The sequence below is a fragment of the Rousettus aegyptiacus genome, unplaced genomic scaffold, assembly GCF_014176215.1.
Source record: "Rousettus aegyptiacus isolate mRouAeg1 unplaced genomic scaffold, mRouAeg1.p scaffold_m13_p_14, whole genome shotgun sequence".
NCBI classification, from domain to species: Eukaryota; Metazoa; Chordata; class Mammalia; order Chiroptera; family Pteropodidae; genus Rousettus; species Rousettus aegyptiacus.
Genome location: NW_023416289.1, coordinates 47,733,452 through 47,750,972, shown reverse-complemented (window position 1 = coordinate 47,750,972; position 17,521 = coordinate 47,733,452). Strand labels below are relative to the sequence as shown.

General features: G+C 43.3%; 1 protein-coding gene and 1 pseudogene across 3 annotated transcripts; both read left to right on the top strand.

Moving 5' to 3' along the window:
* The first annotated feature begins 5,796 nt into the window (after nucleotides 1-5,796).
* On the top strand, nucleotides 5,797-5,912 carry LOC118611725 (annotated as a pseudogene).
* Nucleotides 5,913-5,924: 12 nt separating this feature from the next.
* On the top strand, nucleotides 5,925-15,679 carry LOC107500411 (zinc finger protein 418-like). 3 transcript variants are annotated; one of them, XM_016125590.2, is made up of 4 exons: nucleotides 5,925-7,026; nucleotides 7,644-7,682; nucleotides 10,653-10,779; nucleotides 12,015-15,679. In XM_016125590.2, the coding sequence occupies exons 1-4, from the start codon at nucleotides 6,856-6,858 to the stop codon at nucleotides 13,505-13,507; spliced, it is 1,830 nt and encodes a 609-aa protein (XP_015981076.2). In that variant the 5' UTR covers nucleotides 5,925-6,855; the 3' UTR covers nucleotides 13,508-15,679. The 3 variants fall into 3 exon arrangements, with proteins under 3 accessions (XP_015981076.2, XP_015981078.1, XP_015981077.1); XM_016125592.2 differs by having other exon boundaries at nucleotides 6,916-7,120; XM_016125591.2 differs by having other exon boundaries at nucleotides 6,916-7,120; nucleotides 7,644-10,779.
* Nucleotides 15,680-17,521: the final 1,842 nt, after the last annotated feature.

Below are 17,521 nucleotides of genomic sequence, written 5' to 3'. Positions count from 1 at the left end.
TGCACTTTTGTTCCATTTGTACAGACAAATCTGTTTATTCGTTCATTTGTTTGTTTTTTACTTCAGATGCTTGGAAAAAAAATACACCCGAGCCTACAAAGAACAAGCGAGGTTTTAGAGCACATTCAGCAGAGCTGAACACCAACGCCTGGGATGCAGGTGGGTGGGACCGCACCCCAAGTTCCCCATAACATCCTGTCATTACACATGACACAGCCTGAGATCGTCAGGACAACACTTGAGCCGTAATGTCCAGGCTGGCCCCCTGACAGCTACAGAGACAGCAGGTGCTGCTGTACTGAGTCAGGGACCCTGCATCTCGACAGAAAAAAAGGGAGGGCTTCAGCTAAGAACAGGAGGCAGATGAAAAAGGGGAGTCAGTGATTCTGTGGGAATTCAAATTTTATTCGATCACACAGTCTATGCAATCCCACTTCCGTATTTTTAAAAATTGAGAATGCTATTTTTTAATGGTATTTCTCATTTTCTCTCCCATACCCCTTGGGATAACCATATGATTCACAAATATATTTACTAACCGCCAGGCACTGCTAAAATGGAATTCTGTGAGAACTTCTTTCTTTCCATTTTCAGCACTGATTCTGCACAGGCCTGCTCTTGTTCTAGTAATTATAATCGCGTGTACAGCCTTAAGCTTCGCCCTGATCTGTGGGATCGCGGTTTCTTATATGATATAGTAAGTATATGCTGTGTAACATTACCATCCTTAAGTAAGATGCAAATGAACTGGGTTATTATTTAGTGGTGATGATAATGATAATAATGACAATTCTTATAATCACTAAATTATTATAATCATAAATTTTCAGATGAATTTTTTTTCAAATAATGACTGTACTCATGTTGGGTCATGAAAAAAAAGAAAATAGAAAATAAAAGAAATAGAACAATACAATTTAGAGGAATAGAACATAATAGAAAGTATTACATGTATTAAAGTAAACTTGTCAGACATGGATACATAGTCGTGAAGTAAATCCATGACTGTGGATCATGGTCAAAAATGTTTGAAAGCCAGTATCTGAGATGATGGTAGTGTCCTGAAGCGTGGTGTGTTAAAGTGAGCTTGCTAACTGGGAGGAATCTTGACAGCACGAAACTAAAAACATATTATTATTAAAGTAGTCTGGGTTAATGGTAGTATTTTGGGGAAATACTTCATCTCATTAGCACAAATAAAGCTCGCATTCAAGCTCTTTCAAGTGATGTGATCTTCTTGAAATTAAGATTAGAGAAAAGTGAGTTACACAGGGACATCACGTCCCTCTGCCCAAACTAGCATACTGATTCCCACTCTAGGACTCAGGCCCAGGGTTCCGTTATGTCCCATCAGAAACACCTTGAATACACACTAAATTATTTGCTCTATTAGAATTCAGTATGAACAGGAGAAACAGCACCACGCGTGGGGAATTTTTTAAGGTAGGCATTTTAGGACCACCTCAAGATCGAAGGTAAAACTGAAGAAATTTTGCTAATGAGAGTGTAACCAGCATGTTTGGCTCTAGGTTATCAAATGTGGCAATCTCCTTTGACTCAATTTATGTAACTGCAATTTTGGTTTATTTCATTAGTATAAACAAAGACGTTAACAGATAGAAGGATTTCTAAAATAACTCACTAAAATGTATCCTCCTAGACTTTCAGCACCCTGTTAAGTTGCTGGGCTAATGTCAGCTCTTGCAGCTTTTACATTAGTGTCACAGCCAGTGCCACACCAAGCTGTTTTAGAGCCTCGGGGTATATGTTTTCATATAACTTTTAGTGGTTAATTTTTCCCAGAAGTAGACTTGAGAAAGAACCTTGGTGAGTTTGTTTTCATTTAAACCAGGAAAGTAAAATTAAAATAAATTCTGTGCCTAGTACAGATAAAATATTTAAACTTAAATAATGCTGTGAGTTTCAATAACCAATTTTCAATTTTTTAACATATTCTCAACTTTAATGTTTTGGAAAAGAACCTTTTAAAAATATGGAAAACATGCAGGGACTCACCTTTTTCCGGTTGACTGGCAGGCAGCACACTGTTGGATCCTGTTTTCATTTAAAATTTCAATATTTGATTTATCATGGACGTCGCCCATTCACTTTATGTTTTGAAAATATTGAATTAAAATGTTTATCATCATTACTGAGTTTTTTGGCACCCCCTTAAATTTTGCATCTGAAGGAAACACCTCACTCTCCTTACCTAACTCCTGGTCCCGACTTCTTGGTGATCTTTTACTGTTAATGATCAGGCCTTTTCTTCCTGCTGCACAGCGTGCTTCTGGAATATTCCCCCTACACCCTTTCCCTCTTCACAGCCCCTTAGGACACAAAAGCTGATCCTAAAATTCTTTTTTATTACGTGAATCAACCAGAATTGGGAGGGTAGGTATGTTAGGAAGAAGTAAACACTCTATCACTCATTTCCACATTAAACAGAAATAGCTGTTCGATGAGCCACATCCAGGTTGGACTTAGAGTGAGGGAAGCAAGGTGCCACCTCAAGTGCAAAATTGCAAGGGGTGTCAAAAAAAAAAACCCAGTAATCAAGATAAATCATATTTCAGTGCAATATTTTTTGAAAATCTAAATTAATGCTTTGCAGAATCCACAATGAACAAAACATCAACATTTTAAATACAAGATTAGTAATGGTAGTGGTCCAAGCTCCATTGGAGGCTGGGTGGAAGGAAAAATCTGTAATACCTAAACTGTCTTTATTTAAAATGTTGACATTATATTCATCATTGATTTCGCAGTACTAATTTTTCTTTTGTAAGATGTTGCATTAAGATATTTATCTTATGGAGTTTTTTATCTAACGTGAGTGCCTCCTTCATTTTACCAAAGCCCTTCTCTGATCCACACTTAGCATTATCTGTTACTCCTTTTATGCCTGTCAGCACAAATTTAAGATTTATGATTACTTTGGTTTAACAGTCTATTTCTGCTTCCATCCCTCACCTACCACCATGTACTAGAGACTTTTTCAGTCAAAAAATCACAATTAAAATTACATGATATCACTTATACACAGGATATAAACCTAAAAGCAACAAATGAACAGAACAAACAAACAGAGACTCATGGACATGGACTATAGACTAGTGGTTACCAGAGGGTAAGAGAGAGGGAGGAGGGGGGAGGTAGACAGGGAGAAAAAATTAAATCATTTCTTCAATTAAAAAAATTAAAATTTTTAAAAAGTCAAAATTAAGACATGATGACATGTCATGAAAATTGTGCTCCCGAATTCATCTATGTTATTCTCCAGTCGGTTGGTACGGGCTGAAGAAAGACAGCAACTTGCATTGCTTTATAAAAATGTCAAGATACCATTATTAGAAGATGAAGGGGAGAGCTCCGAGGACGAGGGCCAAGACGAGTCTAGTTACCTACTTCCAGAGAGTGAGAAGGAGCTGGAAAAGTTCATTCATTCAGGTAGAGAATCAACCTGTTTATTGTGTCAGATCCACAGTCACATGAAAGCTGAGCTGGCAATGATGGTTTTGTTTCCAAAGGCAGAGCTAAGTGGAAGTTAATAGAGTTCGAGGTCAGAGAGAGGAATATTTACAGCCACAGCTACAGAAATGAACTGTTCTCATCAAATTACAGAGTGGTGAAGGAGTGTGTGGGTTGCTTGGTTCCTTTTGCAGCAAAATTCCAAGAATTGAAAATATCGTTCAGGAAACGAATCTTTTCCCGAACAAGATGTTTCCCTTAAGCAGTTGTTAATGTGGCATTATTCTTGAGTTTAGAACACAGACAAGCAGATATCCCGCATGCAACATGTGCTTCATTGTTATGTATGGATCCAGGCCCACAAAACAGAGGTCACTACCCCCAAGTCAGAGACCCCTGTCAGAGCGATGCCTGCTGTGCCCACACTCTTGCGAGGAAAGGGCAGCATACATGCTCATGGAAACCTGATTTTGTAGAAGTTCTGACATTCTTGAGTACTTCCAAAAATATGTGGAGAGTGCAATGTCTGATTCGATGCTACTAACCATCCCTGCGTGGACCTCCCCTCCAACAATCCCAGACTTAGATAATTGATACTCCCTGACAGATAGCCTTTGTTTATTCTTAGAAAAAAGTTTTTTTAATGTCTTTTTTCCTACATTCTTCCCCCCACAACCCGCTACATTGGACATTTATGAAGCTTGAATAGAGAAAGTGGGAAAATAATTTTAAAATTCAACCTTCACCATCCTTGTCAGGCAAATAACATTCATTATGTCCTGAATATTCCACTATTTGCACCTTTATTTTTCCATACATTTTTCCTCACCTCTTTTGTCTCCATTTCTTTTCCTCCTTTATTTGTCTCTCAATAACATTATGTCTACATTTTAGTTATTAGATCGAAAAGAAGGAAACATAGTAAAAAGATGAGATTGAAGAACGAGCAAAAGTTAGTAAAGGACATGAAAATACAGAATGCTCTGCGCATAGAAGACAATGGCCAGGATGGCAGACTGAGGACAGAAGCATGACTCATTCTCTGAGAACTCTGTACAAGAGCACTCGAAGAAGACTAGGTGTTTTTAACATAAAATAAATTCATATGATATAGCTATTCTTGCTTCTTAGCTCTCATAGTTCATGAATAATTGTAACTTAATTGGAAAGAGAAAAATCCAACTTTGTAAGTATGAAAGAGAAATTGCCAGGATTTTCTTTTCTTGCTTCCAATCAGAAATACAAGTCATTTCCTTGGGCAGTCTCCCAGACCCCACTAGGGAGCCTCTTGAATTAAATGGAACTTTCCCAGTGATATTATCTATCAATTGTAGTAGCCTGTCTCCATTTACACACAAGGAGACTGAAAATGTCAACTTGGTACTAAAAGGAGGGGAAAAATCCATTCCATGGTTTATAATTCTTAGCGTGATTACATCCCAGAGGTCTGAATCAGGTAAAGGCCCATGGAGGCGCAAGCACACCTGCGTGCCTCTAGACTCCATCGAGGTCTGTGGTTAGGCCATTCGGTCATTGCTAGACAGCATGGTACATATTCCGAAGTTGGTTTTGCTGGACTACATATCATATATTGGATGCCAGCATGGAGAGGCCACACTGCTTTTCAGTCAAGTATCAGATAAACAAGGGCAAGAGCATGGATTTTTATGGGCAGATGTGTCTTAGCAAATCACCTTGGTAAGCCGAACTCTAAGGTGTCACCCAAGATTCCTGCCCCTTTGTGTACACAGCTATATATTTCCCTTTCCTTGAGTGTAGGCCTGCAAATATGACAGATGTTACTCCCTTGATTAGGCAAAGGTGAGAGGATAGTTGCTCTTTGTTGCATTATATAAGACTGTCTTAGTAAACTAGAGAGCTATGTCTCCTAATATTTAGGGACTGGTTCCATGCAGCGAAAGATGTTCATTAACCAACCCAGCATGAGGGCTTCAGGCCTTCTCAGATATTTTCTGGCATGAATCAACCCCGACTTTGTGTGTGCATGTATCTGTACGTATGTGTCTGTATTTGTGTGTGTTTTCCCCAATTCTGCAGTTTACACAAAGTGACTAATTGTGCTAAATAGCTAGATTTTACTGAGGGGGTACAAAATAATAGTCATAAGTATAAAAAATGGCAAAACAAAATGAAAAGCTTTAAAAACTTGCCAATTGAGGAATCTCCAAATTATCCTTGGTGCATCATGGATTTTTCTTTTTCAAAAACGTACATATTAGATTTGGTTACATAGTGTGGGAGTTGCCACATCTTTTTACATGCAGGAGGTCCTGGGTTCACACTCCAGTGGAGCCATAGTCTGTTGTCTACAGCCATGCCACCCTCAATAAGCCTGATGTCTGATCTCAGAAGCTAAGCAGGGTTGGACCTGGTTAGTACTTGGATGGGAGACCACCCCGGAAGACCAGGTGCTGTAGGCATTGATAGTAATAATAATAATAATGCATATTGTGTAATTGTGTGTTTTTTCTAAAGGTGAGATCTTCATTTTTCTCATCATCCAATGATATTTCCCCAGAGACACTTCTGGCACCATCTTTGAATTACTACATAGTCATTAAGAGCTTTCTAAAAGTTTTGAGATATAATTGACATATAACATTATATTAGTTTCAGGTGTACAACATAACAATTCAATATTTGTATACATTGTGAATTGATCACCACAGTAAGTCTAGTTAACTCTGTCACTTTACATAGCTGTAAAACTTAATAGCTTTCTATGATTTGCATTTTACAAGTGTTTTTCTGAGACAATATCAATTCCTCATGCTCCTGCCTCAGTCATCACTTCCAAGCAATGAGCTGAGATCAGGCAGTTTAGATCCCCACGTTCCTCTAACAGTGGACTCATTTTCTGACCAAATAACTATGGAATAAGTGTATTTGGATCTGTAAGCTTTTGGGAGCATCTGAAAGAATATGTTTAGCCTCTGAGAACTTCATGGATTCTGACATGAAATGCCTCCAAACACTTGGGTAATCAGTTGCAGACGATACATTCCAGAAAGTTGAGTATGACCCGGCTTAAGGAGCTACGCCCCTCCTCCGTTTTGGGACCCAGACTTGCCATTTCCCAGCGCACCGCGCAGCGGAGGGTAACCTGTCCACTGAACGTCTGGTGGCAGCGTCCTGGCCCCGGCTGGATCTGGAAACTACATTAACCAGAATGTTCCGAGACGGCGGCGGCGTCGCGACCAATAAGGGCTCAAAAAAGTTTCCGCGTGAGGAACCTAACTTCGCGCGGGACTTCCGGCGTCGTCCTCGTGGTGGGCGATTTGGCTCCACCCCCGGTTCGACTCACCTGGTCAGAGGCTCCCGATCCCTGTGTCTGTGTCGAGGTACTGGCGCCGTAAGCGCGACATGAGTAATGGTCCCCGCCGCTCAGACACGAATCTGAGACTCGGCGAAGCCGCCCGGGTGACCCGCTCCAGGACAGGGACAGGGACCGCGGTGCCCAGCGCCCCCTCCGCTCCCATCCCGTTCCGCCCGCAGATTCCGTTGGCGGCGGCCGCGCCGAGGGTCCCCACTCAGGTGAGCTGCGCGTTTCCCGGGCCTCACCGTCCTCCGCAACCGAAACCCTGAAGCCCTGCGTGCAGGCGCCGCTCCTGTCCTGCTGCCCGGGACGGTGAGGCGCTGGCGGGCGACGTGCGGGGTGACGGGGTGTGGGAGAAGGTCACAGGCCGAGAGACCGACCGTGCCAAGACGCGGGGGGTTGGGAGGAGCGAGCCAAGAGGCCCCGGGAACCTGGGGTCCGCCTTACTCTGCGGGGACAGTGAGTGTGAGGCGGAGTGACACCTGGAGTAGCCGTTTGGGGTTGTCCCTTATTGTGAGAACTGCAGAAGCCCTGGAAAGTTTTGAACAAACAAACAAACAAAACCCCCACTATCTCCGTTAGGGCTTTAAAACGTTCCGAAAGGCTGTTCAAAGGAAGAACAGATGGGAGGGGAGCGATGAGTTCATTGAGTTGCTGTAGGTTGAGTGTTTATTCATGGTCACAGTGCTGGTAAGAGTCGCCACTGAACGTTGAAGCCCAGAAGTTAGCCAGCCAGCCTGACCAAAGTCACCTGGCTCCAGAGCCAGGGAAAGGTACAGGGAGGCGTGAGCGCCAGGGACCCACTCAATCCTCTAAGGCCTGCCTCTCCCCGCAGGTTCCCATGTCTGTGGAAGTACTTATGGAACTCAGACAGGTAAGTGGAGCTGTCCCTGTTCCTTCCTAATCCCAGCGCCACTCCCATGTTCTCTGGCTTGTGCTTTCCCGGGACTCAATGCTATTCCTCTTGCCCTTAAATTTGGGGGCCCTGGAGAAACCCCAAACCCGGGGTCCTGAGTCCATGTTAGGCTGTATATAGAGATTCTTCCATTACTGACAACCAATGTAAATTATTGTAATTATTCTAATTATTTGTAACAATTTACAAATAAAAAAAGAAGACAGGACAACTAGATTTTCTAAAGTGGACGGTGAAGAGTGAAAGAGGAATCAGTGGGACCCCCGGAGTTATGGGTTAGCAGCTGTAGTGATGAAAGCTGCGTTAACTGAGATGAGCAAGTTGGGAAGAGGTATAATGTGTACTGGGAGATCAGGAGCTTTGTTTTGACCATGTTAAGATTCTGAGATGTTTCAGAGACCACTGAGTAGAAAAACCTCAAATGGACAGCTGGACATACAAATTGAGACACCTGAGGAAGGATTCAGATTGCGTATATCTAAAATGTAGCTACTGTGAAGACCAAGGCGAGTGAGCAGTGGGTCACTTTTAGGAGAGGTAAACTTCAAGTTATGGTCATGAAGCTATTAGCAGGTGTTGATCTTTAGCAAATAGCCATATAGTCTCCTGTGAATTGGGTTTATTTGGGAAAATAAAATTGCAATTCAGGACATTCAAGCTATGGTAGACCCATAGGCAAGTTCAGATTAAAAAGGAGAGGAATGTTGTTTTACAGAGGCAGGGGCAGTTCAGGGGGGCTTTTGTAAACATGCATTAAGGAAACTGGGAATTCGATTTATAGTGGTTTTTCATTGGTTAAGTGGTCCCCCAGTGAGGAAAAGGCACTCCTCCTTCCTGCTGGGGTAGTGGAGTAGGCAGCAGCTAGTTGGAGATGGAAAATACATCTTCTTGGTTGACCCTCTCCATGAGTGGTAAGACATAAGAGCTCCCCCATTGCCACATTACATGAGGTTTCTGTTGATTGATTTTCATGGCTGTGAGGAAGGGGAGCGTGGGGACCCAAGGACTAGGTGTTCTGCTTGGATACCTGGGCAATGGTATTGAGCTTCATAACCACGGATAAGGGAGGTAAGTGACCATGCAGGTAATTGGTAGGTGATCAAGGCTTATAAGGGAAGAGTTGACATTAGATGGATGCAGAGCTCTAATAAGGGCGTGAAATTCATGCTTGTTCACCACTTTAAGGACTCATCATGATTTTGTGAGGACTCTGGTGAAGTCTGGGGTATTTTCATTCAGCTAGGTGGGAAAGGTTGGAGGTATATTCAGTCACCTGTGAGACTCATTAGACGTGGGGAGGACGATCAGTATGGCTGGGCTTTGAATGAGGGTTGGATGGATGGAGGACGGCTGCAGTTGCTGGGAGCACAGCACATGCTGCCAAAAATAGTGTGGAACCTTGGGTATCTGAGGGGAATGGGAGCGTTCCTCTTCCCTCTTCTGTTTCTTTTGGTTGGCCAGATAGTCAAATCAGCAAGAGACATATTGACAGAGAAGGTCAGACTTACTGTCTTGCACATGGGAAGTCCACATACATGACAGTTTCAGAGACAGAAAAGGAAAATGGTATATGAGACGTTCTGAGCTAGTGATGGGGTGAGGCGCCTCGGGACTCAGAATGTCACTGCAGGGAGAACACCTGCTCAGTAATTAGTAGTTCGACCTGCCAAACAAGTAGGTCAAGAAAGTGGTCTCTAAACATCTCTTATGGGCAGGGCTCCTCATTCAAATGCCTCTAAGATGGTTAAGGGAGTGGGGACAGAAGTTTCTTTTAAGCCCACAGGGTCTCAGTTGCCTTTAGCTCAACATAGTTTGCTCATTCTGAAGCCGCATACACGTGTGGCGCTCTGTGGCTAAGTCTGACTCAAACATAGCGAGACCACCATAGAATGATTTGGGGCTGCTCTTGCTAATGGGAATCATAGAAATCTGTGGTGACATTGGATCTTGTTTGAATATGGCAGGTATACACTGGATGTTCTCTTCCAAGTTGTGTGGTTTAGTCTTAAAATTAAGGTCAGACTTACTTTCTTGCACTGCCTCAGTCCTTGTGCTGCCTCAGTATGTGGTGAAACCAGGATGCCCTCAGTTGGCCCAGGTGCCTGTTCCCTTCACACTCTGTGCTCTCAGATAACATCTCTGGCCTCACGACTCTCTATCGTGGGAGCAGGCGCAGTGTGTGCTCATCACTTTATAGTGGGTTTTAGTTCCCTAGCAGCCTGTACAGTTAAACAAGTCGACCACATCTTGCAGGCATTGGGACATCCCACCTTCTCAGTCCTATAAAGACTTCCCCTGGTGGTTCGCTCTTTCTTGAGTGCAACCTTTATGTCATCTTGTGTGTAGTGTAGTGTTCTCCTCTCCCAGACAGTGAGTATATGAGATTAGTAAACATCTGTCGATTGCATCTGTCCAGTGTCAGGTGTTAAGAGTTTGGCCACCCAACTAGGGTGGGGATAGCCCTTGCCAGTGGGGTCATGAGGAGGTAATTGACATACAGGTGTGTCGGGCATGGATTATCATGGCCATGGGCATGTGGCTGTGAGATCTGGAGATAGATGAGTTGTGCATTACCAAGAATGATGTGTAGTGGGATGGGGAGCATGTCTCATGGTCTGGTGCACTGCGTTGAGAATTCCGTGACAGTGGCTCTACCAGGGGAATTGCCTGTGGAAGAGTAGGTCCTCCTACGCTAGTCCCACAACTTAGGTAGCTAGTCGTCCATCTGCCTTTGGGCTGCTGATGGCTTTATTATTATCAGCGGGCCCATTACGAGACAGTAGCACCAGTAATTCCGTGGCCTGGTTTTTCCTCTTGAGTTGGGGAGTATAGAAGGATGGGCGCACAGTAGATGTTGGAGGGGAAAGGATGTACTGTGGCCCCTCAGAGAGAGACTGTTTGTGGTTTCATCTGTCCCCATCATGCCAGGGCAATGTGACCTTTGAGGACGTGGCTGTGTACTTCTCCTGGGAGGAGTGGGATCTCCTTGATGAGGCTCAGAGGCGCCTGCACCAGGATGTGATGCTGGAGAACTTGGCGCTTATAACCTCCTTGGGTAAGGTCTTCAGACTCACCCCTGTGCCATGAGCTAGGCTCCACCCTTCCCTTTTTCCCAGGAGCAGGTCTGTCCTCTCAGGGGTCCCCGGGCACCGCTGCCTCCCCCATTCCCCAGATGGGCGCCGTGGCTGGCCGGGCTGAGGCATGCACACTGCCCTCTCCCTCCTCGAGCAGCCCCAGCACCTTCCCAGGGAAGGTCTCGGGGGCAGAGATGTTGCAGTCACCCTAACGGACCGCCCTTTACCTGCCCTCACCCAGGCCAGGTAGCTTTGTCCAGATCTGAGGCACCTGAGGACCCCAGGTCTACTTTTTTTTCTCTAGCTGATATTTCCTCACACCTGCCTGGGCTGAGAATGGCCATCACTGAATTGGTCACCACTCACGTAGACCATGGTCTGTTCTTAGAAAAGTCTCCTCTGAAATTCTCTTTATAACATTTAGGGTTTTTTTTTTTTCCCCGTTGGCTGTCATGGGCTGAGTTGTTCTTGGCCAGTGCCATCTGTCTTTCCATGATTACTTACATCATCCAGGTCCCATATATTTGACCATCTTGACGGGAGTAGGGAAGGGGCCCTCAGTGGTCTACTCGCTGGATATGAATCCAGCCTAAGAAAGATGTACTTAGAGGTCCTGAGTGGCACCCTGGGGGAGAGCATGATGTCAGAGCTATTTAAATCATACCAGAAACCTGTTCTGTTTGACTAGTATTTTGGTACCAAAGCTTGGGACCACACACTATTTCTACATTTTCTTTCTCATTCTCGATACTTGTCATTTCTATACTTTGTCACTTTTACACCTACATGTAGCCCCTTACCTCTCTGGACTCTGTGTCTCACCCATTTTTATCAATGCTCCATCTGCAGCCATCTTCAATATTGGCTTATATGACTTGTATTATGAAGCGTATACTCATTCTGGACCATTAGCTGCTCTGTTGCAGTTCTATTTTGGGTGGCCTGGATACAGCCTTTTACATAGCACTCTTATCACCAGCAAACAAAGTCTTGCTGAAAGTTGTTTGGCGAGGAGCAAGTTGTGTCCTTATCCCATGAGGCCTCCTTAGTCTTGCGATGTGTATAGCCCGGTACCGCTAAACAGCCCCATTGTCAACCTGAAGCCAGTTCCTGTTCCTGCAGATAACCCATGGACTAGCTCCTGGGTGTGTCAGACACATGGCTGCCCCCTCCCACCGGAGTCAGCATGCACGTCACCAGCGTTTCTTGCTTTCAGGTGGTCGCCATGAAGCAGAGTATCAGGAGGCTCTTTCTAAGCAGAGATTTTCTGTAGGAGTGTCACACGTCAGGACTGCCAGTGCCAGTCTGACTCCCAAGAAGGCCTGGCCCTGTGAAATGTGTGGTTCGATCTTCAGTGACATCTTGCATGTGGCTGGGCACCAGGGAACATGTGACAAGCAGAAACTGTACGGGTGTGAGATGTGTGGGAAGCAGTTATATGACAGCACAGAGCTTCACGAGAAGCAGCGCACTGGATGGAAACTCTTCAGAAACAGTGAAGACAGAGCCCGGTTCGTGAAGAACTCGTGCTACGTGTCAGGGAAGACACTTTTCTTTGGGGAGGTTGGGAAGGACTTCTTGACCAGCTCTGGATTTTTCCAGCAACAGAACATGTACAGCAGGGAGCAGTCAAACAGTGGAGCCAAGTACATGGCAGCCTTGCAGAAGAGAGCAGCTCACCTTTTCTCAGCAACTCTCAACAGCTGGGGAGGATGGACGAACTCCTCCGGCCACAAACATATGCTTATTCAGCACCAGGCAGTCCTCCCTACAGAAGGATGTTTTGAGTCCATGGTATATGAAAAATCATTTAGCAAAAGCTGCAGCCTCAGACATCAGAGTGCTCACAATGGAGAAAAAATTTTTGGATCTGGGGAATGTGGGATGTTATTTAACGAGTCCCATGACATTGAACGCTGGAGAGGAAACTCCAGGGAAAGGCCTTATGAATGTACAGAGTGTGGGAAATCGTTTACCCGAAACTCCCACCTCATTACACATAAGCGAGTGCACACTGGAGAAAGACCTTACGAGTGTGGTGAATGTGGGAAATCTTTTAGGTACAAGTCCAACCTCACTGTACACCAGAGAAGTCACAATAAACAAAGCCCTTTTGAATGTGGTGAGTGTGGTGTATCTTTTAGCCAAAGCTTCAGCCTCATTTTCCACCAGAGAGTTCACACTGGAGAAAGACCTCATCAGTATAGCAAATGTGGAAAATTCTTCAAGCAAAGCTCTAACATCAGTTTACATAGAAAAGTTCACACTAGACAAAGGCCTATTGAGTGCAGCGAATGTGGAAAAACCTTTAGCTGCAAATCTAACCTCACTAAACACCTGCGAGTTCACACTGGAGAAAAGCCTTATGAATGTGGGCAGTGTGGAAAGTCCTTTAGCCAGAGCTCGAGTCTCACTCAACACCAGAGAGTTCACACTGGAAAAAGGCCTTATAAATGCAGTGAATGTGGAAAATCCTTTGCTGCAAACTCCAATTTTATTAAACACAGGAGAGTTCACACTGGACGAAGACCTTATGTATGTAGTGAATGTGGAAAGCCATTTCGCCAGATCTCTGCCTTCCATTATCATCAGAGAGTTCACACTGGAGAAAGACCCTATGAGTGCATTGAATGTGGGAAATCCTTTGTTGCGAACCTCAGCCTCATTAACCATCGGAGAGTTCACACTAGAGAAAGGCTTTATAAGTGAAGCAAATACGAGAAGTTCTTTAGCTAAAGCTCTGTGTTCCTTCACCATCAATAGTTCACACTGTGCCAAGAACTAATCAGTGCAGTGAATGAAAGATCCTTTGTTCTAAATCCAGACTTATTGACCAGATGAATGTAGTGAATATTGGACATCTTTTAGCTACAACTCCAGTATACTAAAACAGTGTGATGTTCACACTGGATAGCGGCCTTATTTTTATGGGGAATGTGTGAAATTCTGTAGCCCAAACTCTGATCTCAAGACACATCAGAGTTCACACTGAAGAAAGGCCTTTAGCTTTATCATTGGAAACCACAAAGGTCATGTGGGAACAACTTAGATGTGTAAGAAATGTGTTATTTCTATGGTATAACACGAGGGTGATCCCTTGTGAGTGTGCCGTCTGCTTGAATTGAACCGCATACATCTGGAAACCCACATAAATTCCAGGTATGTGGGAACGGCCTTGCACTTTTTAAGTGCCCAGGGCCATTGCCAGATTTCTGTCACTACCAGTTCTGTAGCAGAAGCCTTTTCACCTCTACCACTTGGCTGTTGCCCACAATGTGCATAACTTACCCACCTTACTGTGCCCAGGGAAGGAAACCTCACGATCTCCGTTCACAGGAAGGATTTTTGGGAAGCCTGAGCACTAGTTTCTTCCTTTCTGATAGGTTAGGCCATGGAACTCGCCCATTTTTGCCTCAGGACTCTGCCGATGACTTGAAAAGATGGATGACCTTATTCAGGAATCCCATTGGTCTCGTGGCTAACGTGGAGTGTTTCATCTTTTAGGCATGAGTCTGAAAACAGCCTACCTCATTGTACTGGTTTGCGAGACAGTGAAGGAAGGCCTTACTGTTCATGCTTGTTTAATCTTGGAATTCTGTTGATGTGGTGGTTCGAAAACAAGTGGTTTCTGCTAACGAGCAATTTTTGTTGGCATCCCGAACTTTGTGTCAGAGGGAACGGTGTGATAGCTCAGAGAATATAGCTGTCTCTGCAGTTTTGGCTTAGTTTCCATTGCTGCCCAAGGCCTAATTTGTAACCGGAATGCCGTATTTTGTGAGTTCAGAGGTCAGCCTGTGGAGGGGACAGTTATGACAACTGTTACTTCACCAGCAACATGAAATTGTTCTCTCGTTCATAGTGGGTGCTGCATTGTGCTCAGTACTAATGAGGAAGTCTGTTCCCAGGGTCCTCAGAGTGGCCATGGTCCCTGATGTCCCAAATTACCTAGGGCAGTGTGACTGGTTATAAGATTATAGGGGGAATCATACTTGTTACAGAAACACTGGATTTCTAGGAAATGGAGGAAGGAGACCGCAGCGAATTGGTTGGCCTGCTCCTCTTTTAAAAGGGTGTCCATAGTGTTCAGTCACTGCAGCTGTGAGGATGAGCAAGCTCAGGAATTCTCGCATCCTCCAGAGCTGTCCGTGTGTGCAGCTGAGGGCCCTGTCAGAAAATAAAGGTGTTGTGGATTCCTGTGGCCACTGGGCTTTTTATCTCAACACCATTACTTCACAGACAGATCTTTTAGGAGGAGGAAGACTGCTTAGTCCGGTTCTGGCTTTGTGACCAGCCTGCATTCCTGTTGAATTGGGTGGAACAGTCTTTACTGCTTGCCAGTGTTTGCTGCCACCGAGGCAAGACGCCTGTGCCAGGTGTGAGGAAGAAGATGGTGGTGTCAGTACTGTGTCACCAAACTTGATTTTCCAAAAGCAGAATTCTAGGTTTGAACTACGTTTTAAAGCATCAAGAAGGTATAAACCATGTGCAATAAATGGAATATATTTAAGTTGTTCAACTTAGGAAATTTGGACATTCGTATAAACTCGTGAACGCTTTATCACAGTCATGATCATGAGCTTATGTGTCATCCAGATGTACCTCCTGCCCTCCAGTCAGCCACTGATTCACTTTCCTTCACAGGAGCGTTTACATTTTCTAGAACTTAATATGATCGAAGTCATAAAGTGTTTATTTTTCTCCCTGGGTACCCTCATGTGGCATATTTGTTTGACATTCATTAATGATGATTTTGTAAGTAGTTTGTGCTTTTCATATTGTTGAAAATATGATGAACTACTGTTTGTTTACTTGTTCATCTGCCTGTGGATATTCGTTTGCAGTTTTTCGCTATTGCAAATAAACTACATAGATTTTAAAGCAGTTCTTCCTATGTCTTTATTTCATTGGTCTTGTGTTAGTATCTTGGGTTTCAGTGCCTGAACCCCAGGTAGATGAATGTACAACTTTTCAGTGAGTGTCATGGTCTGAGAGGGTCGTTCCTTTCATGTTGCTGCCAACAGTGTTTGAGGGTTGCAGTTCTTCCCAATCCTTGCCAATCCTGGGGATGGCTGGGCTTTTGACCTTTTTAAATGAATGTGTAGCAATATCTCACTGCGGTTTTAGTTGCATTTCTCTGACATTTCGTGATGTTGAGCATATTTTTTTCATTTATCTGTCTTCCGTATGTCTTCTTTGATAAAATATCCACATCCTTTCCTTATTTTTTTAAAATGAATTTTGGCTCTTTCCCTTTTCATTAACAGAGTGAAACAACAAACACATGTTACAACTTCGTTCATTTTTCAGTGATGTGACTTTTTTGCTGTAAGGAATTACTTTTGAAAACAGAAGAATATTCCCCCCCCCCTTTTTTTTGCGCTGTACACAATGCAGTGGCCACACACAGCACATATTTTTAGTTTAATAAGCATTATTAATGTAGTCATCACATTCTTAAGTCTAGATATTCAATAGTGCAATATCTTAAGCTGTGATTTGTAGTGTTTGTGCCTTTCCCCACTGTACACACTCCCACTGTGGCTAATTTGAAATTGTCGGTGTGGTTTCATGGAAAATGGAGGTGGAAAGAGTTGCCAGCAGCAACTCTTCTATTTCCGCCATGCTGATAGAATAGCTACAATTCACCTCAAGACCATAGGAAATAAAATGTAGTATAATAATTAGAAAGTCAGAGGTTTTTATATTTGATTTTTAAATAGTTTAATGGAAATTTAATTGACTTAAACTGCATATACTTAAAATGTACATTTTGATGTTCAGATGTATGTTTACACCCTGAAACCAAAAGTTGCCTTCTGACTTTTGAAATTTATCCTTTTCAGCATACAAGACTTCTGATACAATGACAAATTCTATCTTTTCGTTATGGCTATTTTCAAATATGTTCAAAAAAGAAAAGACTGTCACGAAGCCAGATAAACCTTATCTTCCATCATTATCATTTCAGGCCATTCTTATTTCATCTATCCCTGTGGGTTAGTTTACTAGTGGGTTAGTTTACTTGTAGTTTGATACATCATATCATTTAATGCATAATCTCTTAATGCATTTTTATATTTTATTTAAGTTTATTGGGGTAACATTTGTTAACATAAATTTCAGGTGTACAACTTTAATACAACATCAGATTGCATTTTTTAAATTAAGTTCTTCATAACCTAATAGTAATAAAAAATGTAAATATTTTATCAGTGCCCAATTGTCTCAAAAATGTGTTTGTTTCTTAGGTCAGATTAATTGCACTCCAAATCCAAAATATATCCTCACTGCTTTCATTAGTTGTGTCTCTTAACATACAGATTTTAGTTTTTAATCTTTTTACTTCTAGAGTCTTTCTTTTTTTTCTTTCGGTAACTTATATGGCAGGTACCAGAATTAGCACCCAATACAAAAAACCCCACGAAGGTGTCCATTTGAAGTAACCTGTTGTCTTTTAGCTGGCCTCATCCCATAGACTTCTCTCCCATCTCCGTACATTCATCATCGCAGACGAGCACAGATTTCTGGTAACCAGTCTTATTCCAAACTACGGTGACAGTAACAGCTGGTGTTTTTAGATTCTTCAGTATCGGACGCCACCAAGAAACTTGGTGGGAAACAAAAAGCAACTTTAGTCATCTTGCAGTCCTCATCCAGCACAGCTACGTGAGACCCCGTTGTCCTGCGTGAGCTTAGTCCCTTCTTTTCGTCTTCAGGATTGTA